Source organism: Aspergillus steynii (assembly GCF_002849105.1).
Source record: "Aspergillus steynii IBT 23096 chromosome Unknown P170scaffold_1, whole genome shotgun sequence".
NCBI lineage: Eukaryota > Fungi > Ascomycota > Eurotiomycetes > Eurotiales > Aspergillaceae > Aspergillus > Aspergillus steynii.
The window spans coordinates 1,833,968-1,861,407 of record NW_020194398.1 but is presented as its reverse complement, the minus strand read 5'-3'; the positions used below and the strand labels follow the sequence as shown (position 1 = coordinate 1,861,407).

The following is a 27,440-nucleotide window of genomic DNA, read 5'->3' as shown; positions in this document are numbered from 1 at the left end:
GGATATGGAGCTTATTACGGAGTACTGGAAAGTGGAACCTGTATTTATAACTAGTTAGGTAGGATTCCCACGTGTTTGTCATTAGTGGCAGCCAAAGACTTGCCTGGTGTCCACATGGAAATCCCATCTTCCGACAAGCCTTTCCGACGGGGCTGACATAATCACCCGCATCCGACCGGCGGAATTGGCGATCGGTTCAGGCACCAACCCAATAATCTTGATCGGTTGGCGCAACCCGATTCAAACACGAGATCTCGGATTGGGACAGAGAAACAGGCCGGACGAGATGCCTTCAACTGTGCCGCAAGGGTCAAAGACCACAGGCTCGCCTGGCCACGGCCGCGGTCCGTCGCGGTACCTGGCGATAAGATTGCGCTTTCTTCTCCACACTGGCCTTGCTTTCCCCAACCTTTTTTCGGCGGCGGCAGAGCCCTTAGCCGATCTTCATTGCCGGCAGTTTGGATGGCAGCTTCAATGGCTCCGTCCACCCTCGATGGATCCCGAGCCCCGGAATTCAGTTCGGAGGGCCATTTTTCCCTTTCTTTAGTCACGGCTATATATAAGTGACCGCGTCCCATTTTCTCCGACGCACCACCCTTCGTCTTCAACTCTTCTCCCCTCCATCAACATGGCTACTCCAATCCCTCGGGGCCTCCGCCAGGTCCTCCAGAAGTCGCCTTCGGATATCGTGATTCTCTCTTCTCTTCGGACCCCGGTGACTCGTGCGAAGAAGGGCGGGTTCAAAGATGCTTACCCGGAAGAGCTCCTCGCCAACGTGCTCCGGGCGACTCTCGAGGCGAACCCGAAACTCGACCCGGCTTTGATTGACGACGTTTCGATTGGCTCCGTGCTTCAAGAACTTGGCGGTGCGAAAGCAGGCCGGATGGCCCAAATCCACGCCGGATTCCCCCATTCGGTCCCGTTCCACACGATCAACAGGCAATGTTCCTCTGGGTTGGCCGCTATCACCACCGTTGCAAATGGTATCCGTGCGGGGGCGATTAACGTTGGTGTCGGAGGAGGAATGGAGTCCATGACGCGAAACTACGGGTCGCGCGCTATCCCCACCGTTCTCTGGCCGGAGTTGAAGGAGTCTCCCTCCCAGGACGCCAGGGATTGCATCATGCCCATGGGCATCACCTCGGAGAACGTTGCTGCTCGATATGGGATCTCCCGAGCCGACCAGGATGTCTTCGCAGCCGCGTCGCACAAGAAGGCTACGGACGCTCAGAACGCGGGCCTGTTCGATTCCGAAATCGTTCCCGTCAAGACGCTCTCGTTCGACCCTGAGAACCCCGATGCCGCCCCGAAGGAAATCACGGTCGCGAAAGATGACGGCGTGCGCCACAACATCTCCGTTGAGAAGATGGCCAGCTTGAAGCCGGCCTTCTCTGCAACTGGATCCAGCACCGCGGGAAACAGCTCGCAGGTCAGCGATGGAGCTGCGGCTACTCTTCTAATGCGCCGCTCTACTGCTACGGAACTTGGCTTGACCTCCTCGATCAAGGGCCGCTGGGTCGGCACGGCCGTCGCTGGCTGCGCCCCCGACGAGATGGGTGTTGGACCTGCGGTCGCCATTCCCAAGCTCCTGCAACTCCTGGACGTGAATGTATCCGACGTCGGAATCTGGGAGATCAACGAAGCTTTCGCCTCCCAGGCCCTTTACTGCACCCGCAAGTTGGGAATTGACGAGGCGAAGGTCAACCCTAAGGGCGGTGCGATCGCCATCGGCCACCCTCTCGGCGCCACTGGTGCTAGACAGCTGGCAACTCTCCTGCCGGAGTTGGAGCGGACCGGCCAGGAAGTGGGCGTCGTCAGCATGTGTATCGGAACCGGCATGGGAATGGCTGGCATGTTCGTTCGGGAATAAAGGCCATCCTTTTCTGGTTTGCGATGAGAATTTGTGTACATAGTAGTATAGCGGTTTTTCCTTATGATTCGCGCCCTTTTTTGTAATGATGCCGGCGTAAAAATACATATTCTATCTCATCCTGTGTATTTGAATAAATAAAGAAGTCTCAATATAGAAGAAGACCGAAAAAAAGAATGGAAGAAAAAGAACGTAGTAAGTGGAAGAATAGAAGGCACTCCGTGGAATCCTGAGGCCGCCAAGCCCTGCTGCTGGTCACGTGGACGATGGAAACACGCTCTCCGATCCGGTCCTTGAAACTTTTCGACATGTCGGCAGTCCTCAACAATCGGTCCAACACCGCCGCCATGCGTGCATCATTGCGCTTGTTGAATTTGGAGGTCTCATCCCTCCAGGGCTCTCGGACTCGTTATGTCTGCTCCGTCTGCAGACACGAAGCCCTCCCTCGTCCGTTGATCGCCCGTCAATTCCTGCGCAATGCGTCGTCCGACAACGCCCCCCTCACCGAGCGAGTGCGCCGAAAGCTCTGGGGCACGGAAAACCCGCCCGGTTTGAAAGATCCATACGGAGGCGAAGGAGTTCTCGAGCGGAAATTCAAGAAAACCCAGGCCGAGGGACAGGACGAAACGGTCGCGGAGACCACCCAGGTCAGTGAAGCTGAGTATGAAGCTGCCGAGGACGCCGCCGTCGGAGATGCATACGAGCCGGCCGCTACATGGGAAGGAATCCCACATATCGGACATTTGGGAAGATGGACAGACCTCCCTCCTTCGGAGGCTGATAGCTACGACTCGTAAGTTTCTTGGGTCTTTCTCTGGCCTGCCCTTTTACCCCTTCCTGGAGGTGATTGCTCCAAAGGCGTGCGCTTGTTTTAGCCATTGCAAGATTGATGCCGATGGACGATGATCTCCTTTCTCTCCCGAACACTTGCTAACGGAATTGGTAGGTTCATGCTCAAGAAGAAACTCACCAAGAAGCATCACTTGCATCTGGCCGCCCACCAGGCTGCGGTTGAAATCTGCCTGCTGCACTCGTTGAACAAGCCGTTGACAAGCGCCTGTAAGGTTTTGGATCACGACAAATCCGTCTACGATCTGATCAGAAAGTGCGAGATCGAGCCGAAGGAAGCCGGCGAATTGAAGGAAGCCTTGGTCTATCCCGATCAGGAGACACAGAACGCTCTTGAGTACATCTTTGAACAGATTGGAGGCCAAACTGAGGCTGCTGCTGTGGGGCAGGAATCTCTTGAGGCCGACGAGACCACAACGGCGCCAGAAGTTGATGAGGGTGTTTCTCAAGGTTCGGGTTTGCGGACACCTGATTCGCCTTTCTTCGATTTCGGCCATCTGCGACAGAAGGGCTTTTTGGGACTGCCTTTGAATGACCCTATGACTAAATTTGCCGTTCGTTTCCCTCTTCTTTCAATGCTATTCATACGTGAAAAGACTAGTTTGTTAACTCTTAGCTTGTTCGCAGTTCTTGAAAAGATTCTCTCAGCTGAGCGGTCACTACTTCCCAGACCCCGCTGTCCATTCCATCTCGTCGATCAAGCAAGCCTTGCAGCACATTCAGACGGCCCTAAACCCCAAGCCCAAAAAGTTGGCCGAGCATCTCGCGAGCAGCAACCGTCTCCAGAACCTTCCCAATGTCAAGGTTTTCGCGAAAAGACAGAAGCGCTCTGACAGAGATGAGGAGCTGGGTCGGAAGAAGGTGATTGCCCAGGAGCTTCGTGAAAGGGGACTCATCTAAGAGTTCTACATTCTATGCCGGCTTGAAGAGTACTGCTTGTCTTATAGTTCTTGTAGCATGTTTTGAGAGACTATTTTTGTACTATAGAAATTCCAATCCATCAGGTCACTGATGTTGTCGCAATATATACACAGCTACTCAAGATTGTGGTGTTGGTTTCGTTCGAGTAGATGAAATAGCATTTGTGTCTCCAGATAGAACCTCAACCCCAGACGCCCGTGATGCATTATGAATGAAGTGACCGGTCACTTTTTGCCCGCCGTAGGAAGTGTAAATCCCCTGGTCATGAAGTCCCCATTCTTTGAATTCCCGTCCTTAGAATTCTTAGTGAAAAGGCTACCCAGATTCTCATTCATGCCCATCATTTTTCTTTTCTTTTTCTTTTCGTTCTCTTCTTCGAGTACACGAGCAGTCAGCATTGCCGTGGCTGCATGCTTGATACCATTTGGAGCACCAGAGGTGGGCGTTGGCGTGCTACTGTGGCTCGTCGCCGTGCTTTGCTCCTTCTGCGCACGAGACGCGTCTTCGGCGGAGTCACCATTGCCGGCATGCTTCTTCCGCTTTTTGGAGCCGGGGGCCTTTTTGAGAGAGTGGGCAAGGCCTTGCTCGTATAGCTTTTGCGACCGAGTTAGAAGGCTCTGTTTATCGGAGTCCTTGGTCGGGAGTATCGGGATGACATTGTCTTCCGTGTATGGTTCGTTACACTATTTAGCAGGGCAAAAGATCAGTCACGGAAGTCGGGCACGATCATGACGGAAGCAAAAGCTTACCTGTAAACACTTGTCATCCTTGATCTGACGAATGGCTTCCTCGGAAAAGACATGGCCGCATGGCACCAGATACACCGACTTCACACTTGGGCCCAACTGCTTCGCGGTAACAGGGCAAATCCATCCTTCCCGTTTCTCATGCTTATTAGACGATGGGTGGGCCTCGTACTCGGTGTCGACTTCGAAGTGCAGCTCGACAACGTCTCTTAATCCCTTCACGCGACCACCGAGGATTTCCTCGCAGTCGGCTTTTGAGCTGATGCCATCGGTTTCGTCACCGGGCAGGAGGAATTTCAGGATAGCATCCTTATTGTAGAGGTTTCCAGCGGAGTCCGAGACAATCGGTCGAATTAGAAGTTTATGCGACAGCGGACAGGTATTCCAGAAATGTTCCTGGACTTCGCGCCGAGTCTCCTTCACTTGCGTCGTACTGGGAGCCCGCGCCGCTTCCCGGACGAGCTCGCGGCGGGTGGGAATACTGTTAAGCCGAGGGATCTGTCAGTGGATGAAGAATAACAAAGAGAGGGGAGGGGGTTCTTTTTGCGCAGGGATCCCTACCTTCCTCCATCATTACCCATGTTGGCTCTAAAATCATGCGCGATTCGAGGCGGAAGCGACGGTCTTCGCCACCGAAAGAGAGAGAAAAGCGGATGGGGACGATAAGGCGGGCTGACTAAGGCCGAGATTCCCCCCAGATTAGATCCCGTCTATCAACCAGCTGGCCAGAAGCTCTCTCCGCATTCGAGTTGCACGTTATTTGTTGTTGGCGAGCACAGCATTGACCATCAAGCTCAATGCTACCATCATGATGCTTCCGCCTGGATCACTCTTCTTTGCGGGCCTGGTCGCCTGTTCGACCGTTGTGGCTGCTGCGAGTGACGGCTCGACACGACCCCGAGGAGTCGGCCCGGAATGTGAGTGCTATAGAGGCCCAGCGCGATTGAGTGCCCTGTACAATTGGATGCTGTTCTTATATATGACCTGCGAGGTGGCGCCGATGTCGGCTCTCGACCTTCATCTCTCCGTCACTCTTGGGGTTTGTTTTAAAGGCTAACGCAGTTTCCATAACTAGTTGCGAAGTTCTACAAGGACGCCACTACTTTTAGTTGTATCTCTCACCCGGCCATCCAGATCCCCTTTTCGTCCGTGAACGACGATTTCTGTGACTGTCCGGATGGGAGCGACGAGCCGGGAACCTCGGCTTGCTCTCACCTTTCCCGCAACACCGTTCTGACAGTCGCCGATCGGCCGGGGAACAGTGAGCTGGAACTCACCTCATCTCTTCCCGGATTCTACTGCAAGAACAAGGGCCATAAACCATCTTACGTCCCATTCCAACGAATCAACGATGGCATCTGTGACTATGAGCTGTGCTGCGATGGCAGTGACGAGTGGGCCCGCGTCGGAGGCACCAAGTGTGACGACAAATGCAAGGAGATTGGCAAGGCTTGGCGAAAGAAGGAGGAACAGCGCCAGAAGTCCATGACGACCGCATTGAAGAAGAAGAGAGATCTTCTTGTGGATGCCGGCAGACAGCAAAAAGAGGTCGAGGACCAAATCAAAGTCATCCAGGCCGAGCTTCAGGGCGAGGAGATCAAAGTCAAAAACCTAGAGGCTGACCTGGACAGAATCGAGAGTGAGGAACGGAGCAAAGTGGTCAAGGGCAAGAAGACAGGCAAGGTGAACGTGCTTGCCGAGTTAGCGAAGGGCCGTGTTGAGGAACTCCGCAATGCCCTGGGAGAAGTCCGCAAGGAGAGGGATGAGGCTCGTTCGCGAGTCAAGGAACTCGAGGAGATTCTGTCCAAATTCAAGGTCGAATATAATCCCAACTTCAACGACGAGGGTGTCAAACGTGCCGTGCGAAGCTGGGAGGACTATGCGGCTCGCGGCACGTCGGATGGCCTTGAGAACGGCGCTCGGGAACGAGATCTGGATGAGATCGCGAAGATCGACGATGATCAGTCAGGTATTAACTGGGAGCAGTGGGAAAACGAGGATGACACATGTGAAGCCGACACTAGTAAGTATTGTCGTTCCGATAACAGCCATGTCGGAACTAACTAGGGTTTCTAGTCTACAAGCTTGCTGCCTACCTCCCACCTTCTTTCGTTAGCTTCGTGGAAGACAAGGTAGTTACCCTCCGAGGCTTCCTTCAAGACAACGGGATCTTGGCCAGGGGGCCTGAGAGCTCCGTATCCGAGTCCAAAGCCGTGGCGGAGGCTCGTGATGCCTTCAACGCCGCTCAAAAAACCGTTGAAGATCTGCGATCCAAGCTCAAGGACCACCACGACGACCTTGAAACGGACTACGGTACAGGCTCCGTCTTCCGTGCTCTAAAAGGAGTTTGCATCTCCAAGGACGCGGGTGAGTACACGTACGAGCATTGCTTCCTGGACCAGACGAAGCAAAACCAGAAGAAGGGCGGGTCATCTTTGCGCATGGGTCGGTTTGTTCGCATCGGCACCGTCACCGTCGACGAACTCACCGAGTCGGGCGAAATTGTGGCACAGGAGAGGATCTCTCTCGAGTATGCCAATGGGCAAACCTGTTGGAATGGCCCGGCGCGGTCTACCACCGTCATCTTGGAATGTGGTGAAGAGAACGAGATCTTGAAGATCGCCGAAGATGAGAAGTGCGTCTATTCCATGCTTGTTACCACCCCGGCCGTGTGTCTCGGAGGCGAGGAGGGAGACAACGAGGCCCCAAGAGGTAAGGACGAGCTATGAGGGAGACGAAGAGTGAGCCGAATCTGCGGTTCATGTTGAACATACTTTGATTCCATCGGAGACGCCGTTGAAGCGTCGTTTTGTCATAGTGCAACTCATATAGCAAGACTTTTGAACTTCTTTTCTGCGTCGTTCTTTGCATGCAGCGTGTTTATCTGAAATCCATGTGCTCTTCACTATGCAGTCTGATGCTGAACATGCAGGTCGCTACTGCACAGCCAGTCGGGTTACGCAACTACGCGTCATGTAGGTAGGTGACACCGCTGGGCCCTCTTGAGAAATCAAAACTTGTAATTCAATTTGGCAATCCTGTGCCACGGAATTTCATCATATATAAGAAAGAAGAAGAAAAAAGATATCCACGAAAACGCAAAGAACTGCACCACCACTTGTTCACGATAACCAACGATCAACGATCACAACCAACACATGATGCCGGCACGCATTTCCAGCGGAGAGAAAACAACGATCGTCAATGGGGGTCGACTGATTCGATCACTCGGGAGGATTGATTTAGTGCTGCAGGACGGACAGAGCGCCATCAGGTCAGCTGGCATGATCCGGGCCGAGCAATCGAGGTAACATGGAGCGTTGCATGCTGGCTTACCTTGCAGCTGCTGCAGGAGCAGGCGTTGCACTCGCCGGAGCAGCAGTTGCACGAGCAGGGAGACATAGTGGCCGAAAGGTTGGGATGAACGGTCGTTCCTTGGTGGAAAATGGATGGGGTTTTGTAGTTGAGAGAAGAGGCAAAAGAACAGGATTGAGGCGCTTGGGGGATGGGAAGAGAGGGGGATTCGTCAGGGTCTTTATAGGCTCCGGCCGCCTCTTAATCGTCTTATTTCCAGGGTTTCTTGACTATGGACCATTGGCCATCCTCGATCATCCGCCACTGTCTGGTGATCAAATCAGCCCACGAGCAAAGGAGGGGAACGACAGGTGGAGTGATGTTTTCTTTTTCTTTCTTGGATGTCGGCCCATGCCGATCCAGGATTGGTGTCCAGGGGCAGCACCTCTGCACCTGGCGACACGCTGGAGAATAGACGAGGAGTGGGGAAGAGGAGGGGAATGGAAAGTGAAGCAGCCAGTGATCCGGACTCAGAGTGGTTCACGAGTCAACCTCCCCCTCCATCGTACTGGAGGGTATCCATGAAGCTACGAGAGGTTCCGACCCATGCAGATGACGACATGCGGCATCCATACTGCCGGAGACCTCTAATCACTCATGGGTATATGCAAGATCCCATCTTATCATCAGGCTATTGGAGCCCCGTCATCATCGCGAGGATTCCCTCCGAACCACGCCCTTCCCTTCTGGAGCCGGGTGCAGAATGGACTGCCTTTGGGGGTTACGCAAAAGTCGCTCATAGCAGGAAAAAGACGCACTGGAGGACGGGCACTCCGGTCCACCCGCGAATGCCGCAAGAAAAAAGGAAGCAAGAACGACGGAGATGAGACGCAGAGCGAGTTTCCCACCCAAGGTGGAACTGGGAAAAAGTTAAAGCACGATTCTCTGCCCAACTCCCCATTACGCTGTACGGAGGATGGATGCGTCCTGGATCGTCGTCATCTCGCTATTGGGTCCTGCGTATAGGTCGATCCCCGGCCAAATATGGGCCCAAGGACAAAGGGGAGGTTACCCTTGGCTATTATCTCTTAGGGGCCATCTTGAGGGGAGGAGAATCGGTGTTGTCAGCGTCAGCCTTGTGCTATTGGCTTCGAAGTTTTCCGAGCTTATACTATCTAAGTGGTTTCCGCCGCCATTGGCATCTGGTTCCCCTCGGTATCTCTTCCTCCGCCATTCCTTGGTCTGTTTTTCTTTTTCTTTTGTATTGTCATTATGCCATGCTCCTCCCCACATCAGACGAGTTCAACCATCACGGTGAGTTTATTTCTAGAGCAGGCGGAGCAACGTTTCAGTTAGCGCGGGGAACAACCGGCCAGGCGAGGTGACGGGTCAAGAGTTCGGGACATACGGGGCACTGGCACTGTCCGGCGGGACACTGGCAAGAGGAGCCACAGCTGCAAGTGTGATCGGAACCTGGAAGATACGGTCAGCGCGAATGATTCGTGCAAAATCCCATGTCCTCAGAGCAAGTGATTTCCCTCGGACGGTGTTTCCCATGAATGAGAAATACCCCGCCATATTGCCCCACCCAGGACCCGGACAAACAGGACCTGGGCATCGTTGTGTGTTTCGATAGAAGGGGTGGAGGGGATGCGCAGGCAAAGGAGCAGCAGCTTACCCATGACGACGAGTGTAGAGTGAGATTGCGGGAATCAAGAATGGAGGGCGCAGGGAGAAAGAGTTGCGGTGATGGTGTCGCTGGGAAAGAAAGCGGCCGGGCGGGGTATTTATACACGACGCTAGTCGTTTCACCTTTGCCCTCTCGCTCTCTCTCTGTCTCTCTCCCTCTCGCACGCCCCCAACGGCTCGAGATGATTATGAGCAAATTTCTGCGCCCATGCACCCGCCACCCACTCTGAATGGCCGTCCTGTGCGCTGAATGGGCCTCTCAGCTGCTCTAGCTTCCTAATTAGTGGCCAAGTGGAACGAATCGCGCGCTTTTTGCGTCGGTCTGCCCGAGTGCCATGTGCCGCCTGGCTGAGGCCCTCCATGATAGTCTCGGTCATTATTATTGTCTCTTTGGCCTCGTCGATCTCTAGCCCGAGGATCGTTGGAACCCGCAGAGAGACGAGTCCAGCGTGCATGAATCCTGCGTGGGATTCACAAGAAAGCCTGGTGGCCTGATCTTGGCACCCCATCGAATGCCCAGCTCAATAAGAATCACCGTCATCTTGTGCTCGGGGTTGAAGGCGCCGATAAGATTCAAAGGTATCCTTATCATTTTCTAGCTCATTCTTTTGGGGCGGGGGTAGTTATCGTTGGATGCATTGTCCCCAAGCGTCCCAGCGTGATTCCGATCTAGTTCTGCCCTGCTGACCACCGCGTAGATTTTCTACTCCGTACATATCAATCAACCCCCTACAGAAGCGTGATCAAACTTTCCTGGCAGATCAACCTACGAGTTAGCGAGCTGATTTCACGTAGACTTTAGCAAATGGCCCATCACATCTCATGCTTGTGTAAAGGGGTCAGGCAGGAGGTCGTGTTGGGACCGTTGGCAGGCCAGTCAATGCTCGATCTCTGTCACTGCACTGCTTGCCGCGCCGTCACCGGCCAGCTGTGCTCCTCATACCATTCCCTGCACAAGCGGCCCCAGGAACTGGATTCACTCGTCGAGTACCATGAATCTCCCTGCATAAGCCGCTACTTTTGCAATACCTGTGGTGCCCATGTCTTCGCTCGTCAAAAACAAACGGGGCAGTATTTTGTCGCTGCGGGACTGTTGGAGGAGAATCCACATCCGTTCAAATCGACACGACATTGGCGGGCGGAAGACACTCGGGACGGTGGCCTGACTTCTTTTCTTCCCACCAAATCAGGAGACGCCAGTCCTGGCTGCTATCTGCACGTCAATCCAGACTGTCAACAAAGCTCGTCGGGAGGGAGAGAGGCCGAGGAATGGACTGGGGATGACCACCGGCTGCCGGCTCGCTGTCACTGTGGGGGGATCGGTTTCTACGTCACATCGCCAGATCTCAGCTCGAAGGACGCATCGTCCCCCTGGCCGGACCTGTTGGTCCCCTACTACTCAGGCTCATCCGAAAACACGGCGGATGTGAAATGGTGGTTGCGAGAGGAGGGTAGTAAGTATCTCGCCGGAACCTGTGCCTGTCGATCGTGTCGTCTGGCGAGCGGATTCCCCATCCAGACATGGGCTTTCATCCCCAAATCAAACCTCCAAAACGCGGATGGAACCCCGTTGTCCTTTGGTTCCAGTACCATGCAACAATATGAAAGCTCGCCGGGGGTTTACCGAGAGTTTTGTGGCCGCTGCGGCGCAACTGTTTTCTGGCACTGCGAAATCAGGCCTTTACTCATCGATGTGAGTGTCGGCCTGTTGCGAGCCAAAAGCGGTGCTCGGGCTGAAGATTGGCTTGAATGGCATCCTGGCCGAGTCAGCTTCTCGGAAATGGCCGTGGACCCGATGCTTATCCGCCAGCTGGAGGCGGGATTAAAGGTCTGGGGAGAGAGTAGAGGCCGGGAAAACCAGTTGTCTGGGGAATAGTTGTTATGCAACAGGTCAAATAGCCAAATCTTGAGTGCGTTGATAATATCATGTTGGTATCTTGTTGCCCCGAAGGCAGAGCATGTAACCCGAAAAAAAATGACGGAAATGTATGGGCACTGATACTCTCAAGCCCGTACCTGAGGAATTAACAGGGTGAGGGGATCTATAGGATTCATATATGCAGTAGGGGAAATCTTGATCTAACCCGAGTCTTCTCGAGTTTGAGACAAAAGCTACTGTTGCGACCGTGAGAATTGATATACTCCGGAGTGCATTATCGTAGGCGGTCAGCAGGGCGGTCGAGTGTCCGAGTAGGCAGTATTCACAGCGCGGAACACATTCACCGCTTACTGAAGATAGAAATCACCGGCACCCAAAAAAAAAAAAAAAAAAAAAGGCAATCGCGTCTTTCCCACCGCATTCTGGATGCATAGCGACATCATCGCCTTCTTCCCTTCTGGCGCCCGCTGGTTTTCTTTCGTCGACCCCCTTTAATTCACTGCGGGACTTTATCATGCCACCGCCGGCTTTTGAATTCCGAGGGAATCGTGACCGACGGCCACATCAACCCCGTCATGAATTCACATTTCGCTACGCGCGACCCGCTACAGCGGAGCGGCCGCTTTTAAGAAGGAAGCGAGAAACCACACCCGAACAGCTTGTTGCTCCTACGACAAATGAGGACCAACCGGCGATGAAGTTTGCGCCCATTGAAAACCTCAGCGACAGTGAAGAGGCGGACATGGAGGTCTCATCGTCAGACAATGGCGACGACGCTTCCCACCCTCGCAAGAAGCGCGCGTTGCAATCCGACCACAAACCTGCCGCGGCACCCTCACCGGCCCCAGCACCCAAGTGGTCAAATCCGGACCCGTACACCGTCCTACCACCGCCGGATGAGAGTCAAGCCAAGAAAGTGGACGTGGTGAAATTGATCCGCAAGGCGCGCAACGCGGCGAGTGCTCAGCAGCCGGCACAAACGGACGCGGTGGCGGGCAACGAAGACTTCATATCGTTTGGTGGCTTGGTCGACGAGGAGAAAGCCCAATACAAGCCTCCAGAAGGTGCCCCGTCGGGCCCGAGGAGCCATGGTGAATCTGCGTTTGGAAACCGAAAGAGGACATACGACGATGAGATGAAGGGGCTTTCCAAGAAGACCGGCAAACCGCTGAGCAAATACTACTCTGATGGATCAATCATCGATGAGTGGAAACGACGCCCCGCTGAGTCGGGAACGCCGTGGTTCAGCCAGACGGAAGCTTCATTGCATCTGAGCTCAAGGTCAGTTTTCAAATAACACCTGGGGACGAGGCGTGGCAAGTGCCTTCTGACCGTAATCCCAGACTACATAATGAGATCCTCGGCTTCTATCATTGGGTTAAGCCCGTTCAGTATGAGCAAATAGTTCGGGCGGATCTGGTGTCAAGACTTCAGTCCGCGTTCCAAAGTCGGTATTATGGCGTGCAACTTCGTGCGTTCGGCTCATTCGCTTCTGGACTCTACCTGCCAACCGCCGATATAGATCTGGTTATGCTCTCAACTAACTTCATGCGTACCGGGGTCAAGACATTTGGTGAACGAAAGGGTCAAATCTACGCCTTCTCTGCGTTTCTCAAAAATCTAGACATCGCCGTTCCTAACTCAATCGAGACCATCGCACACGCCCGTGTTCCCATCCTTAAATTCGTTGATAAAATGACAGGGCTGAGGGTCGACCTGTCATTCGACAACGACAGCGGACTTGTTGCCAACAATACTTTCCAGCAGTGGAAATCCGAATACCCAGCAATCCCGGTCATTGTGTCCGTGATTAAGCAATTCTTACTGCTTCGCGGCCTCAACGAGGTCCCAACCGGCGGTTTGGGAGGGTTTTCGATCATATGTCTCGTGACAAGTCTTCTGCAGCATTTGCCACATGGTCACGCCGCGCCTAACTTGGGCGATATCCTCATGAAATTCTTTGAATTCTACGGAAACATGTTTGAGTATGAAAATGTTGGGATTCGCATGAATCCGCCTGGCTACTTTAACAAGGTTTGTCACGCTCAGCCCATGGATACCAATTGCATTCAATCGACTGACGGTTCATTCTGCAGAGAGTATACCAGGTTAAGGGAAACAATGACCGTCTTTCCATCGAAGACCCCAACAATGCAGACAACGACATATCCGGTGGAACCCGGGAGATTGCCCTGATCTTTAGGTCATTCTCCGACGCACATCGACTTCTCAAGGAGCGCATGGCCTCTAGTGCCTTTTCCGACAATCCCAGGACCAGCATCTTGGAGACCATCATCGCTGCGAATTATGACGAGTATACTGAGCAAAGGTGGCAGCTACGTGAGATCTTCCAGACTCATCCTCGGTTTGCTCAGTATCATCAACCGCCCACGCCGCCTCCGCCTCCTCCAGCGTCCCCTCCTCCTCCACCCCCCTTGCCTTCCCATTCTCCGCCCGCCGCGCAGCCCTCGCAAGAACCTCAAGAGAAGCTGACGAAGCTGCAAAGAAGGCAGCAAGCGTCGCGGGAGCGAGCCACTCGTCTCCGACGATTGCGACCTGACATACCTTCTGTCCCAAACACCATCAGCAACGTGCGGGCCATGGAACTTGGCGGCTACAAGACCCAGTCTGAAATGGACAAAGACCTCACAGTCAAAGAGAAAGAACTCAGCTCGTCGAATCAAGGCTAATAATAAGGCATGGCCGAGAAAACCGAGTTCTTACAACACCCAGTGCCCGTGGTGCCATTTCGACGTGTATTATATGATCCAGGGAAACTGAAACATTTTCCTTGTACCATAACAGTTATGCCCATGTGTTTAGAAATTTTGGTCATGCATCAGATACCCTTTGCTTTAGGAACAGGCGAGATTTTGTGGAGTGGGAGTCTTCTTTTGCTTTATTTGCTGGGGTTTGCAGCCTTTGTCCATCTGTCTTGCATTTTGAGCAAATGTCGATCCTCTCAGCACAAGTTGATCACTCCTATGGTCAGCATGATTTTGTCCCGTGAGATTGCTTGTGGCGATTGGTTCATTGCTTGTCTTTCTTGTTTAGCTGACCAGCCATCATTTGGGTGTGGGACCCATCATTTTTATTCCATCACTGACAAGAACGCAGGGCCGGTTTGAAATTCCGTTGACATTTAGTTTCAGACGAGGGCAGACGCCGGGTGCGTACCTTGCTTGTCCTCGATTGACTGTTCTCTAGGTCCTCGAGCTGGTCCATCTTACGGCATCGAACCCGCTGCTGTTTGCAGAGGCAGCAATCCGGAATAAGAGAGAAGAAAGTCGGATCCCCACATGTTCGTCCCGTTAGCTGGCATTCGCTAGTTGAATGAACCAGACAGTTGAGTTAGAAACAAATCGAATGGCAAACCGCTGGGGACGCTCGAGTCTTCATCCCCTTCTACAAAAGTTTCCTTTCCACCTCTTTCTCATCAAGGAAGCGCTACATGCGATTGCTTGGAGAGGATGAATACGGATCGGATTTTTAGGTGAGAAAACCATCCTGGCCCTTTGCTTTTCGATGCGATAACAATTTCTCTTTCCACCTCAATTGGAAAGAGGCCAAACTGCACGGCAGCAGTTCAAAACAGAACCACCAGAAGGAAGTCTATTTACAAGAAGAAAAACGGGAGTAGAACATGAGGGTAGAAACCTATCGTGTCGTCATTATGCAGGGGAAACATCCAATGTATATCTAATTCAGTTTCCCAGAAGAAAAAGAGAGAGAGAGAAGGAGAAACAAGTCTATAAGGCGAACTGCGAGGGGGAATTTGCGGGTATCTTCGTATCCACAGTATCCAAGGGAGGAGTCATCATGGCGTCGTCACAAGCATCTTGGGGGGCTGTCGTCTGCTGCTCCAACGCCGCCAGGTGCTCGGCCGGCAGCGAATTGACGAAATCCGGGTCCGGGCTGAGCCACGTATAATCGACCCAGTCCGGGCCCAGAATGGACTGGATCTGTCGAGTAAGCGAGAGGATACGGCCCCGTCGATCGCGAGACCAGGCGCGATCGGTGATGATGCCATCCGAGGGGGTCAGGATGGTGGGCGCGTTCGCAGCGGTCGGCTCCAGGGAAGAAGACTGCGGGTCGCGATCTGCCCCGTCTTCCTCGTCCCGATTCTCCAGTCCTTCGACGATACTATGCCACACGCGCAGGGATTCGTTGAGCTCGTCGACATTGCTCACGCCCATAACGCTGACGCCCAGGCGCTCGCCAGTGCCGACGTGAACAACGGACAAGAAGCCCGGGTCAGCCTCGGGCGAGCGGGCGAGCGGCGGGCCCAGCGCGCCAACCTGGCCGCCCTGGCGCAGCCAGGACTCCAGCGCAAAGCGGATGGCGATCACCTCGAGCTTCTCGCCCTGGGAGTCGGCGAACCGGCTGGCATCCTCGATGACGGTGCGCAGGCCGTCCGGCGCCGGGTGGAAATCGCCCATGCTGCCGATGGGGACGCCCTTGCGCCGCAGGAGGCCCATTCCCAGCGGCGAGGCGTTGGGGACCACGTCAACGCCGGCAGCCAGCAGACGGGGGAGGCCCTGGGTCAGCAGGCGGGTGTTCTGCAGGGTGAAGTTGGCGTAGGACATCACGACGTCGAGCGGCTCGCCGGTCTCGCGCAGCACCATCTCCGCCAGTTCGCACAGCACGTCGACGGGGTATCCCGAGATGCCCACGTAGAGCACCGTGCCGTCGACGTCACGGATGCGCCGCAGTTCCCGCACGGCCGCCAGCACTTCGGCCGGCGACACGAACTCCACGTCGTGGCAGTAGACCACGTCCAGGTAGTCGGTATGTAGGCGGGCCAGACTGCGGCGCACGCTCTGCCTCACCCAGCGCGGCGAGTAGTCAAAGGCCGAGGCGGCGACGCGGCCAACCTTGGTGAGCAGACGGTAGGAGTCGCGCGGATACGTCGAGCGCACAAACTCGGTGGCCAGCGCGCGGCCGAGCAGCTCCTCGGCGGGGCCGTAGTAGGGCGAGGTGTCGAAGGCGCGCACGCCGCTGGAGAAGGCCCGGCAGACCAGTTCGGTGGTGGGGAGCGCATAGGGATCCGGATTGTACTGCAAGTTGAAGGTCGCCGTGCCCATAATCAGCGGCGGGAGACTCGCCGACAACGGAACGGAAGGACGGCCCATTTTCTGGGGGGGAGGATCGTGAGGTCGTACAGTCGTGGGAGGGGAAGAGGGAAGAGGCAAAAGTTGAAAGCGAGCGGGAGAATTTTCGGGGTTTGGCTTTCTAAACGCCGCTCTTCCCGCAAATCGCGCCATCGAAGTTTTCTTCGGTCTATTCAGGGTCGAGTCGTCGCCTTCAAATTTCTTGTTCATTGGATCCAGAATATACACGGGACATTTATTTATAATACATGAGTCAACCCTAATCTTTCAGAATGTAAGAGCGGAGAAATTGCAGGAATCGAAGCAGGCCGCGTGAACGGCCAAGTCTTTCCCGCGCAAGAATCGAGGGTAAGAATAATGGGAATCTAGACTTCTCGCCAACCCAGATCTTGGAATCACCAAAAACGCCATGCTATGCTGCAAATCAAGAATGCCGAGGGGACAAAGGACCCGCGACTTGGCCATGTCCGTCCCGGGTGCGCTCGGCGCGCTGAGGCTTCGAAATCGGCTGGACTCCGGGGTTGCATCGGACTTCAAACGTCGCGGGGAGGAGTGCATCAGAGGCGCGAAGCAGATCACCGGTCCTTATACACCTTGGGCTTCCAACCCTCTTGTAGTTCCTTGTCGTGGGCCACCTTTCGCTCGGCTTGTCGGACTTCCATCTCTATCCTTTCGCGGGCCCGGAGAATCTTGCTTTGCAGGTAGAAGCTACCGCCCTTCTGGGGGTCGTTGAGATCGAACAATTTCTTGAACCTCTCCATCACCTGCTCCAGGTTTGCCTCACCTCCCTGCGGAGGTTTCACGTTGAGGATCTTGCATGCCTCGTCCAGCGTCAGACCCGACGAGGTGAAGCCCGCCGACTTTCCGCCCGCGGCGCCTTTGCCCTGCTTCGACGCGGCGGAGGCCTGCTTGTAGGCCTCGGCGAACGCCCGCCCGAAGACTCGGGCACCGGTCACGACAACTTGAGTAACGATGCGATGGGCCTGTTGAGAGAGATGGAGATCAGCACCGGTTCCCTTTTTCTTCCCGGGCCCTTGGGTTTGCAGAGACGGTATATGAGCCACTTACCATGTCGGCGAAGGAGCAAAAGCCTCGAAATTAGACCCAGCAGGAGGAATGTCCGGGAATGGCAGGTCGGCGTGGAGCTCGAGAAGGAGAACGAGATGGAAGACGGAGGCGATTTGGGCGGTGGAAACAAACGGAAGAAAGGAAAAATTCGGCGCGATTTTAGTCCGGGGGTGCCTCGACACCTGGACACCTGGACGCCTGGACGCCTGGATGCCTAGGTGCCTGGGTGCCTCGATACCTCGGTGCCCCGGTGCCTCGATGCCCCGTCCGGCAGGCAGGCAGTCACATGTCCCCGAGCCAAAAAGCTTCAGCTTCTTTTTGGTCTTTTGGCCTTTTGGGTCTTTTGGCTCGTTTCGTTTCCCCGCAGGCGATCGCTGGCCGCCTTTCTGGACTCTGCAGCTCTCGTGCTTTCCTCCACCCTCTTTTCTTCCTCTCTCCCTCCCTTTCTCCTGCCTTTCTTCCTCTCTCCTTCTCTCCTCTTTTTCCCTCACCGCCCGCAATGACCCTGCTGGATGCATATGACGTCTCTGTTGGATGGCAGCTCTCGGTATGTCCTCTCCCCAGTCTCTCTCCTCTACAGGGAATCCTTTCGAACTTGTTCAAACTCCCCCGGGGAGGAAGGCCCGTGGATCCTTCGCGCGTACCGACACTCATGCTTTGATAGACGATATTCCGTGGATAGATTCCATGGCACCCTCAACTTACTCGCAGGACCACGCTGATTCCCAGCCTCCGACGGTCGCTGCTTTTTCTCCTACCACCATTTCCGGCTCGTCTTTGACGTCCAAGCAGCGCTCCAGTATCATCGTTCACCGTAAATCGCCGCTGCTGGTATCCACTCCTCCGCCCGTCACGCGGGCGTTGGCCTACTCTCATCCGTTCATCTTGCCCCTGAATAAACTGGTGGGTTTGTTGACATGGACCAGCGGTGATGCCTGGCAGAGCTTCCTGCTCGTGTCGGCCTTCTGGGCGGTAGCCCTCTACGGCGATGCCATCATTCTATTTGCCGGCCCGCCGTTGGTCGTGACCGGCCTCATCTTGGGCATGTATTGGAGGCGATACTCCCCCTTGTCATCGAGAGCTTTCTCAGGGGAGAAACCGGGTCACCAGCGAGTCGCTTCCGATGGCTCCTTGCGCCATCACGACAGTCTCGATGAAATTGTGGAAACCATGCGCACATTTACCACGCGGTGCAATATCTTACTGGAGCCTCTCTTGGAGCTGACCGACTTCCTGTCTACTCAAAGGACCGCCACCTCGGCCACCACAAGGCCGGCTCTCACGACTCTCTTCTTTCGCATCTTGTTTGTGACTCCCATCTGGGTTGCCTTGACCCTCCCTCCGTTACACCTCATCACTACTCGCCGCGTCATCCTAATCCTAGGCACCGTCATGCTCACTTATCATTCCCGGCCGGCGAGGGTATCGCGCGTTATTCTCTGGCGATCCTTAACGGTCCGCCGCACATTCTCTATAATCACAGGCCTCTCCTTTGCGATGAACGTCGACAAACCTTCGTCCCGGACGCAGAGCCATGGCCACGCTATGAATATTGCAACCCGGCGACGCGGAGATTCCTCGGGCGTGCGCTTCACCTTCATAATATATGAAAACCAGCGTCGATGGCTGGGAATAGGATGGACTTACTCCCTGTTCCCTTCGGAACGTGCCTCTTGGACGGATGAGCATCTGAATCATGTTCCCTCCAAGGACGATTTCGATCTGCCCGAGGTCCAAAACGGCAACGCCACTTGGCGCTGGGTAGAGGGCAGCGAGTGGCGCATCGAAGGTGCCGACGATTCGCACAGCAAAGCCGACACCAAAACCTCCGACGGCGGCGGTTGGATTTACTATGACAACAAGGTTAGTCATCGCTCTTTAACACCCATGTTTCGCGATTTCGTGACCGTTGGCTGACTGCGGGGGCAAATTTCCAAAAGTGGAACGACGGTCGTCGTGGCCAGGATGGTTGGGACCGATATACGCGGCGCAGAAAATGGTGTCGTGACGCCGAGCTTGTGGAAATCCCTTTGGGACCGGAAAGTTCATCTGCAGAGACCACGTCCGGCTTAACCCAGGCATTGGAGCAGCAGAAACAGAAGGAATCTGGCGCCCTTGACGCTTCAACAGCCGATGCTGATTCCCAGAGTCTCGCCCCGTCGACCTCCTCCAAAACGCGGAGACGGCGATGGTTTGGGAATTCGAAGAGTGTAAGCGACAAAGCCAGCAGCACCTCCTCTGCACCAACAGCCTCCAACAATAACTCGTCCGTAGATCTCGGAAGAATAACGTCTGCTCCTAGCTCCAACCTCGGAAAAAGCGCCTCCAGGCCGATTAGCATCCCGGCGCGAAAGCTGTCTAACTACTCCCGGAGTTCTAGTGGCAGCCATGGTTTGGATGGGAGCGCGCAAGGGAGCAACACCCCCAGTGAAAGTACGAGTTTGCGAGAGAAAGAGATCGCGCACGCACAAGATCATCTCGATCGTTGGGGTGCTCGAGCCGCCGGGGGGACCGAACGAGCGGAGCGAGAAATGGGTCTGGGGGACGAGGTTAATATGGGATTGAGCTGACAACTTTCCGTAATGAAAATATCAATCGATCAAGAAACTTCATTTGGTGTTTTTTGTTCTTTTTTGTTGGCCCCTAAACTATGGGTCAGGGACGGTTGTCGTGTGCTTCTCGAGTTAATATATATATTTATGGTTTTTTTTTTTTTATCCATGCCAAGAATGAAACCTAACGCCAACAAGATGATCATCATCCACTCGTGATACGTAATATATACAGACATACACCAGTGGGAACAAAAGTATTGAACCTGATATCCGGGTGTACTGCTTTGCAGCATTCCGATTGCCCATCTCTTCCTCTCGGAGATGTTGCTTCAGGCTAGTATCAACCCCCATTTCAACCGTTCCAACACATCCAACCAGTGCATCTGCGCCCCGTGCCATAGGATTTTTAATAACTCTTTGGCCCGTTTGACGTTCCCAATCCCAAAGTTGACTTCTAGTTTCGTAAGTGACTCGATGACGAGATTTCTAGCCTCGGGCTCCTGACTTTCGCAGCCAGTGATAAAAAGAGGAAAGGTGAGAGCGGAATATTCGCAGTGTTGATCAAGTGGAAAGGATTTAATTCGCTCTAAGCAACGCTCAAGAGCTTCGTACTTTGAAATGGTAATCAAATCTGGCCACGATGAGGGGAGACATTGAGTAGCAAGATCCTGACTCATTCGATTCAAACTGGAATGAAGATAAATGTATGCAGCGTCACGGAAACATTCGGCCACCATGCGAAGACGAAGTAGGGTAGCCTCCGTTGTTCCTCGAGGAACTGTGTAGTGCGTTGCGGTATGTGTCCAATCGCGGAGGGACATATCACTGACGGATTCATTTAGCTTTCCCCTTCTTCTCCTTTCTGATATGGAGCTAGGTGAACTCACATTGTGTGGATCTCCAATCCCAACGCAATCGGATCATGACCAAGAAGAGGCAAGTCCGCGATACGCGCACAAATCTTGATTATCTCTTCGGTGTATCCAATGTAACTATCTAGCTTGGTGAGACTGAGATTCTCCGCCCCAGGGATGGGAGTGAGTTGCCGGCGATTGGTGATTTTGGCGACACTGTGCGCGTACAAGAAACTATGGCGGCCAAGTGTTAGTTCCCATGTGCAGCCTCGAGTAAACGAAAGGGAAGATGTTCCATACAGTCCCCAGATAAATTCTGCCGTCTCCTTGTCAAAAGAGGCAAACCCGCCGCGGGAGATAACTAGCTTCTCCAAGGCATCCAGATGCACTGCCCACTGGTTCACGCTTCCACGCACTATCTCGTACTTGCAGAGCAAAGCCACCGCTAGAATCGACTCATCCGGAAATGTCTTGTGAGGGAGTTGGGTCAGTGCAGAGCGTAGTCCGGTCATGGTGCGGATGTAGTAATTGGCCGCGGCCGCCTGAGCATCCAGGCTGTTTTGAGAGCGATTTGCAAGATGGACTGCAGAAACGGCGCATAGTGCTTTCATTAGGAGCGGGGATGAAAATGCCCGGGGAATGATCAGTGATCGCAGCGGATTTTCATCACTTTCTAGATTTGCCAGTAATTTTGAACCTTGCTCCATGTGATATTGGAGGTAATGCGTTTCAAGGGTCGACAGATGACTGATGTGACCACGGGGCTTTGGAGAGGCTACGCAAAGATCTTTGACATGTACAGGATCGGAAGTAGCGTCTTCAGTCTCGTTGAAACCACCGATTCTAGTAACCGGCGAATGAGCCTCACTGGAGCCCGAGTTCAACGCAGAAGAGACGCAAGATGATGCACGAGAGACTGACGGGGCAGATCTTGGAGACTCCTGGGATATTGGGGAGCAGACCGACAGCGACGATGCACTGAGCCTGCGCCGCTTTGGTGCCATGGTCGACTGAAAAACCTGTGCCGATGGGTCGAGGGGTTCCGCCCACATTGAACCGTAGCCTTCGCAGGTGAATCCCAATCGCACACAATTGCGGCAGCTGGGCACTCGAATTAGAGGATGAGACCGATGACCGATGCGGGAGCGCAGTCTGTACTATACCTGGGCTTTGCTTCGTCACATCGTTTGCGGCGTTTCTTGCAGGTCAAACAACCCGAGCGAGTCCATTTTGCACCGGCTCTTCTAGATCTTTTATTGCCGGCCTCGGAGACACTCAAAGGAGTGCTGACGGCAAATTGGTTCATCCTGAGAATAGTATCCCGATCTGTAGATGTGGATCATCGGATGCAGAGTATGTAGAGGACGAATTTGTCCCGGCTGCCGATCATTGGACTGATGGAGCATACCCGGTCAGGGCGTTGATTATGGGGGCCTTAGGGGATTCATTGTACCTCATCGGCCCACGGGGACGGAGTAGTAGGAAGATGGCAACGAAGAGGCCGTCAATCCGAGCAAATTCCGCCGCGATCCCGTGACCGCCACTAGGCCCGAAGGGGCATGGCCAGGAGATCGTGACCGGCGCCTCATGTGATTCTCCGGTTCTCTAGAGGCGGGAGACTCTGGCGCTCTCACGGATTCCGAAGTTCTGAACCGGGGGTTGACGCCGGAGACTGACGCTAAATCCCCCGATTGAAACAGGCCCCACCGTCGGCGGTTACTTGGCCCAAAATGGCATGTCCATCCTGACCATGTGGAGGAGCTTCTCATACTACTGTTCTTATCGCCAGTGCGGCCAGGCGAGCATGTCTCTATATAAAGGGCTGCAAGGCCCTCGCCCAGAAGAATTGCTCAAGCAGCTCTCTGGACCCGTCTCCTCCTTTCTGTCCTTCATCTTTTCTACCATTCACTCATTCCAAGACCATGGTGCCTCATCCGTTTGACCCTGTCACGCCGGAAGAGATTCGGCTGGCTGTCCGGATCTTGGAGGCTGCCTTCCCGGGCGTTCCACTTCGATACAACAGAATCGATATCTCGGAGCCCATCAAGAAAGATGTTCTCCCATATGTCGAGGCGGAACGGCTGAGAAAGCCTTTGCCACCGAAGCCAGCGCGTCTTTTATATTCTTACTTCCACCGCCTTGACAGTGGGGTGTGCTGCAAGACCCTGATAAACGCAGACAGCAAATCAATTATTTACACGAAGGAACTACCAGAGGGCGTGCAGGTAATCTCCTTCTCTTCCCCCCTTCTTTTCTCCGAGACCTTGTTTGATTGGCTTCCCGCTTACGCTTCTCGGTAGCCACCGATGGATGTCGATGAACTGGCCGATATCGAGCGCATATGCATGGAACATCCAGCAGTTCAGGCTGAAATCGAGAAACTCAAATTGCCACCGGGTATGTCGGTGTGCAACGACCCTTGGATGTACGGCACTGATAACGCCAACGAAAAACGCCGGCTCTTCCAATGCTTCATGTACATGGTCGCAGTCGACCACCCCGAAAATAATCATTATTCCCTGCCATGCAAGTTTTGCCCGGTTTTCGACGGTCCCACCAAGAAACTGGTGCGAATCGACTATCTTCCGGGTGGTGCAGACACCGCTACCGTCGAGACCCAGCCCTGGAAACCTGTCAAAACGGTTCAGTATGCACATGACCTCTTGGATGAACCACTCCGAACGGACCTCAAGCCGTACATCGTTCAGCAACCAGAAGGCCCGTCATTTTCTGCAGATGGCAACTCTGTTTATTGGCAGAAGTGGCGATTCCGCGTAGGGTTCAACAACCGCGAGGGTATGGTTATCCATAACGTGACCTATGATAACCGCAATGTCTTTTATCGCCTATCGGTCTCGGAAATGACCGTCCCTTACGGAGGTGAGTAAGCCTGCATAGAAGATGACTATATCTCCCATGCTAACGAATACCCTCCTCTCTGCCAGATCCTCGGGCGCCATATCATCGCAAGCAGGCTTTCGATGTTGGGGATGTCGGCTTCGGCCTTAACGCCAATCAGCTGTCGCTGGGGTGTGACTGTCTAGGCCATATCAAATACTTCAATGGCTACAGGGCAGATGCAAAGGGAAATCCAATCCTTCTAGAAAATGTTATCTGCATGCACGAACAAGATAATGGCCTCCAGTATAAGCACACAAACTATAGAACCGGGACTGCCAGTGTTACGCGCAACCGCCAGCTTGTTCTCCAGATGATCTGCACCGTTGCAAACTACGAGTATATTTTCGCCTACATTTTCGATCAGGCGGCCAATATCGAGCTTGAAGTTCGGGCGACTGGAATTCTCTCAACCGTTCCCTTCGACAATGAGAACGGGCAAACCGTCAGCTGGGGTACAAACGTTGGCCCTGGAGTCATGGCCCCCTTCCACCAGCACATGTTCTCTGTGCGAATCGACCCGGCCATCGATGGTTTCAAGAACACTGTCTACTACGAGGATAGCGTCCCACTTCCTGAAGATGAAAACAACCCCTACCTTGTCGGTTACACGACCGAGCAAAGTGTCATCCAGAAGTCCGGTAGCGCGAACACCGACGTCAATCGCCATCGGGTCTTCAAAATCCGCAATGACAACATTATCAACCCCATCACTTATAAGCCCATCGCATACAAACTCGTAACGGTACCCAGCCAGATGTTGCTTCTGAGTAAGAATGCTATGGGTTATCGTCGGGCCGAGTTTGCCAGCAAACCCATTTGGGTCACCAAATACCAGGACGACGAATTGTTCGCAGCCGGCGAGTTCACCAACCAGAGCACCAAGGCCCACGGCGTTGAGACCTGGGTGCAACGGAATGACAAGACTGAGGATGAAGATGTGGTTCTATGGCACTGTGAGTATATATATCTTACCCTCTGAGCTTGAACGAGAAACCAGCGAGGCTAACAGTACATTGTCTAGCATTCGGCCTGACGCATAACCCCCGGATTGAAGATTTCCCCGTGATGCCAATGGAGCGGATCAGCATGATGTTGCGACCTGACGGGTTCTTCACCAAAAACCCGGCGTTGGATGTGCCCCCGTCTACTCAGTCTTTCAACAAATCCACCCTCCACAAGGAACCGGAGAAAGCCGCCGCTTCATGCTGCTCTAGTGCTGGGGGCAACAAGGCTAAGCTCTACAAGCGAGTCGACTAGTAACCTTTCACCAGTCACCAATCTGTTCAGCAGACTATCAGCTTGTATTCATTGGCTCTTTTTTTTTATGACGAACATGTGACACAGCGAAGTCCTTCTCTTATTGTATATAGTACCAGAAAATAAAGGAACCAGATATGGTAGCCATCCATAATTACACATCAGATTGTCTATTTCTCATTAATACATACATGGTTTCTGGTTGATATCTACCACCCGCTCGCCCATAGTTGAACGAAGAACGGATTTTAGACCAGAAGCATCTCTCACACACCGGATTACTGACGGCTCATTGCCAAAATCTCCTTCATTCCTTGCTTTTCAGTCTTCTTTACAAAGTGAAGGTCGATTTCGTCCTTCAGTTTGATTCACCGAGCCCCCAGGGGCCGTGTAACGGGCTTGCGCGCCAACAGGCGGGGGCCCTGGGTAATATACCAGACAAACGACATCTAAGGTAGCACCGACGTGCACAACGAGACATCATAATTTACGCCTTGTTAGGAACGTGAGCACTGGGGCGGGTGCCCTGACCCACGTTCTGGGCAGCAGATTCACGAGCCGCATTGAGGCCAAACTGGGTTTGAATGCCCTCGGCACGGTGAGTAGAGTTGATGTTCTTGACCAGCGTCAACTGCCAGCAGGTAGCACCGCCCTGGCGAGAGGTGATGGTGGAGGCGGCCAGGAAGTATTCCCAGATCTGTGTGCGGTTCGTCAGAAAATCAATCCAAAAACCCCCAGGAGTTGCCATATCGCGGGGAAGGTACTTACGCGGAACCAGCGCTTGCCGTACTTGGCCTCGACCTTCTCACGGTTGCCCATCCAGTTGCGGTACCAGCGCCAGAGAGTGGCGGAGTAGTGAACACCAATGGTATCAACAGCCTTGATCTCGAATCCGGCACCCTCGAGTCGGTCGACGACAAATCCGAGGGGAGTACTGGCGTCGGCACCGGGGAAGATGTATTTGTTCATGAAAAGACCCCAGATCAAATCCTCATACTGCCAAGACTTGCGAATACCGGCGATCTGCAAGAAGAAGACGCCATCGTCGTCCAGCATATCGTAAACCTGAGACAAGAAAGTGCTGAAGTGCCGCACACCGACGTGCTCGGCCATCTCCAGGCAGGTGATCTTCTTATAGCCACCATCCACACGAGGAGCATCGCGGTAGTCCAAACACAAGACACGGCTCTGAGAGTCCTCAATGCCAGCGTTGCAAAGACCTTTGTTGCCCCAGGCAGTCTGGTTACGACCGAGAGTGATACCAGTGACTTGGGCGCCGTAATGGACGGAGGCGTATTTAGCAAGGGTACCCCAGCCACAGCCAAGGTCGAGAATGGTATCGCCGGGCTTCACGCCAATCTTTTCGCAAACGACAGCCAGCTTGTTATCCTGAAGCTCCTCCAGGGTCTCTTCCCTGTTGACGTCGGAAATGAGACCAGAGGTGTAGATCATGCGAGGGCCCAAGAACCAGGCGTAGAAGTCATCGCCACGGTCGTAGTGGTCACGCACCTGCTCTTCGTCTGGAATGGGAAGACAGCGACGTCAGAAAAAAAGCCCCGCGAATCCCGAGGGGACGACTGACCTTGAGAGCGAGAGTGGACGAGCAATTCGGGAATGAAACCAAACAGGAAGTGCTTGAAAAGGCCCATGGTGAAACGGAAATTGGCCCAGTCGTGTCGGAATTCCAGGATCTCCAGGGCATCTCCCTTGAAGTCAACCTCGCCATTGAAGTACTTCTCGTAGAAGACCTCCATGGGAATCTTGCTCTTTCCGTGGTATGTAGCGCGGTCATGTTCGCTGTGGAAATCCAGATAGTGCTCGACTGGGCGACCGGCATACTTGGCCTTCTCGTTCTTGCGGGGAGAGATGGAGGAAGCCACCGACCAAAACACCATCAGGATGGGGATTGTGGTGAAGATGGCAAAGAAGATGGTGGTGTAGAATCCTCCACCCACCTGGCGAGCCGAGTACCAAGGGACGAGGAGAAGTAGGGAGAACAGCAGGATATTGGAGAAGCTATCACTGCCAGCCGAATCCGCGGGGACGGGGGCATTTTTGATGGCGGGATACTATGCCAGGCAGTCACAATCGTTAGCCCCTTGTCCAGGCGCAATGGCTTCCCACGGGATATCATGATCAAGCTCCCCAAAGACCTGGGATCAGGGCACGGGTTTCGGGACGTACCGATGTTGTCCGCACACCGCAGTCCTCAGCTGGGGTGGTACAGGGGGCGGCGGGAGTCTGGATGAACTCGAAGTCCTCCGGAGACTCGGGGTGGATGTTTGTCGCCATGGCTGGAACTAATTGGCGGCAAAGCAGAGGCAGAGGGAGTCAGGGCAGAAGGAAAAGAGAAAAAAAAGAAGAGGAGAAGAGAGGAAGAAGCAAGAGTGTCCGCAGCTGGGCGGAAACGGGGCCGGGGAGGATCCGCCGAGGACAGCCACCAAGC

General features: G+C 54.0%; 14 protein-coding genes across 14 annotated transcripts; 9 read left to right on the top strand and 5 right to left on the bottom strand.

Moving 5' to 3' along the window:
* Positions 1 to 628: 628 nt before the first annotated feature.
* Positions 629 to 1,870, top strand: P170DRAFT_421014 (thiolase family protein; the record flags this gene model as incomplete). Its single annotated transcript, XM_024847336.1, has 1 exon — positions 629 to 1,870. One exon carries the CDS (start codon positions 629 to 631, stop codon positions 1,868 to 1,870), a length of 1,242 nt encoding a protein of 413 aa, XP_024709567.1.
* A 319-nt stretch (positions 1,871 to 2,189) lies between these two features.
* Positions 2,190 to 3,778, top strand: P170DRAFT_431892 (mitochondrial 54S ribosomal mL50 protein). Its single transcript, XM_024848141.1, has 3 exons — positions 2,190 to 2,663; positions 2,817 to 3,273; positions 3,347 to 3,778. The coding sequence occupies exons 1-3, from the start codon at positions 2,218 to 2,220 to the stop codon at positions 3,617 to 3,619; spliced, it is 1,176 nt and encodes a 391-aa protein (XP_024709566.1). The 5' UTR covers positions 2,190 to 2,217; the 3' UTR covers positions 3,620 to 3,778.
* On the bottom strand, positions 3,589 to 5,024 carry P170DRAFT_397492 (uncharacterized protein). Its single transcript, XM_024846180.1, has 3 exons — positions 4,948 to 5,024; positions 4,390 to 4,867; positions 3,589 to 4,323 (listed from the first exon to the last, which is right to left on the bottom strand). Exons 1-3 carry the CDS (start codon positions 4,965 to 4,967, stop codon positions 3,865 to 3,867), a joined length of 957 nt encoding a protein of 318 aa, XP_024709565.1. The 5' UTR covers positions 4,968 to 5,024; the 3' UTR covers positions 3,589 to 3,864.
* A 111-nt stretch (positions 5,025 to 5,135) lies between these two features.
* Positions 5,136 to 7,306, top strand: P170DRAFT_431889 (putative protein kinase C substrate). The gene is made up of 3 exons (XM_024848140.1): positions 5,136 to 5,303; positions 5,462 to 6,409; positions 6,463 to 7,306. Exons 1-3 carry the CDS (start codon positions 5,195 to 5,197, stop codon positions 7,113 to 7,115), a joined length of 1,710 nt encoding a protein of 569 aa, XP_024709564.1. The 5' UTR covers positions 5,136 to 5,194; the 3' UTR covers positions 7,116 to 7,306.
* Positions 7,307 to 7,330: 24 nt separating this feature from the next.
* P170DRAFT_11786 (uncharacterized protein) lies at positions 7,331 to 8,463 on the top strand. Its single transcript, XM_024842349.1, has 2 exons — positions 7,331 to 7,655; positions 7,723 to 8,463. The coding sequence occupies exons 1-2, from the start codon at positions 7,545 to 7,547 to the stop codon at positions 8,263 to 8,265; spliced, it is 654 nt and encodes a 217-aa protein (XP_024709563.1). The 5' UTR covers positions 7,331 to 7,544; the 3' UTR covers positions 8,266 to 8,463.
* Positions 8,464 to 9,658, top strand: P170DRAFT_11721 (uncharacterized protein). The gene is made up of 2 exons (XM_024842342.1): positions 8,464 to 9,020; positions 9,089 to 9,658. Exons 1-2 carry the CDS (start codon positions 8,661 to 8,663, stop codon positions 9,314 to 9,316), a joined length of 588 nt encoding a protein of 195 aa, XP_024709562.1. The 5' UTR covers positions 8,464 to 8,660; the 3' UTR covers positions 9,317 to 9,658.
* Positions 9,659 to 10,026: 368 nt separating this feature from the next.
* P170DRAFT_11673 (GFA family protein) lies at positions 10,027 to 11,480 on the top strand. The gene has a single exon (XM_024842340.1). It carries the CDS (start codon positions 10,175 to 10,177, stop codon positions 11,243 to 11,245), a length of 1,071 nt encoding a protein of 356 aa, XP_024709561.1. The 5' UTR covers positions 10,027 to 10,174; the 3' UTR covers positions 11,246 to 11,480.
* A 282-nt stretch (positions 11,481 to 11,762) lies between these two features.
* Positions 11,763 to 13,938, top strand: P170DRAFT_346928 (putative topoisomerase family protein TRF4; the record flags this gene model as incomplete). The annotated part of the gene is made up of 3 exons (XM_024843597.1): positions 11,763 to 12,529; positions 12,592 to 13,282; positions 13,345 to 13,938. The coding sequence occupies 3 exons, from the start codon at positions 11,763 to 11,765 to the stop codon at positions 13,936 to 13,938; spliced, it is 2,052 nt and encodes a 683-aa protein (XP_024709560.1).
* A 778-nt stretch (positions 13,939 to 14,716) lies between these two features.
* On the bottom strand, positions 14,717 to 16,432 carry P170DRAFT_431884 (D-arabinose 1-dehydrogenase (NAD(P)(+)) ARA2). Its single transcript, XM_024848139.1, has one exon. It carries the CDS (start codon positions 16,378 to 16,380, stop codon positions 14,998 to 15,000), a length of 1,383 nt encoding a protein of 460 aa, XP_024709559.1. The 5' UTR covers positions 16,381 to 16,432; the 3' UTR covers positions 14,717 to 14,997.
* Positions 16,433 to 16,547: 115 nt separating this feature from the next.
* Positions 16,548 to 17,545, bottom strand: P170DRAFT_373095 (import motor complex subunit PAM16). The gene is made up of 2 exons (XM_024845229.1): positions 17,428 to 17,545; positions 16,548 to 17,342 (listed from the first exon to the last, which is right to left on the bottom strand). The coding sequence occupies exons 1-2, from the start codon at positions 17,428 to 17,430 to the stop codon at positions 16,935 to 16,937; spliced, it is 411 nt and encodes a 136-aa protein (XP_024709558.1). The 5' UTR covers positions 17,431 to 17,545; the 3' UTR covers positions 16,548 to 16,934.
* Positions 17,546 to 17,961: 416 nt separating this feature from the next.
* Positions 17,962 to 20,255, top strand: P170DRAFT_482723 (PEX28-32 family peroxisomal membrane protein; the record flags this gene model as incomplete). Its single annotated transcript, XM_024853890.1, has 3 exons — positions 17,962 to 17,974; positions 18,092 to 19,290; positions 19,368 to 20,255. 3 exons carry the CDS (start codon positions 17,962 to 17,964, stop codon positions 19,995 to 19,997), a joined length of 1,842 nt encoding a protein of 613 aa, XP_024709557.1. The 3' UTR covers positions 19,998 to 20,255.
* P170DRAFT_397469 (Zn(II)2Cys6 transcription factor) lies at positions 20,115 to 22,303 on the bottom strand. The gene is made up of 4 exons (XM_024846179.1): positions 22,000 to 22,303; positions 21,137 to 21,937; positions 20,870 to 21,070; positions 20,115 to 20,807 (listed from the first exon to the last, which is right to left on the bottom strand). The coding sequence occupies exons 1-4, from the start codon at positions 22,140 to 22,142 to the stop codon at positions 20,312 to 20,314; spliced, it is 1,641 nt and encodes a 546-aa protein (XP_024709556.1). The 5' UTR covers positions 22,143 to 22,303; the 3' UTR covers positions 20,115 to 20,311.
* A 187-nt stretch (positions 22,304 to 22,490) lies between these two features.
* P170DRAFT_460447 (amine oxidase) lies at positions 22,491 to 25,138 on the top strand. The gene is made up of 4 exons (XM_024851942.1): positions 22,491 to 23,061; positions 23,137 to 23,716; positions 23,782 to 24,690; positions 24,759 to 25,138. Exons 1-4 carry the CDS (start codon positions 22,759 to 22,761, stop codon positions 24,992 to 24,994), a joined length of 2,028 nt encoding a protein of 675 aa, XP_024709555.1. The 5' UTR covers positions 22,491 to 22,758; the 3' UTR covers positions 24,995 to 25,138.
* P170DRAFT_397464 (putative cyclopropane-fatty-acyl-phospholipid synthase) lies at positions 25,138 to 27,380 on the bottom strand. The gene is made up of 4 exons (XM_024846178.1): positions 27,179 to 27,380; positions 26,577 to 27,063; positions 25,763 to 26,514; positions 25,138 to 25,691 (listed from the first exon to the last, which is right to left on the bottom strand). Exons 1-4 carry the CDS (start codon positions 27,284 to 27,286, stop codon positions 25,482 to 25,484), a joined length of 1,557 nt encoding a protein of 518 aa, XP_024709554.1. The 5' UTR covers positions 27,287 to 27,380; the 3' UTR covers positions 25,138 to 25,481.
* Between the last annotated feature and the right edge of the window lie 60 nt (positions 27,381 to 27,440).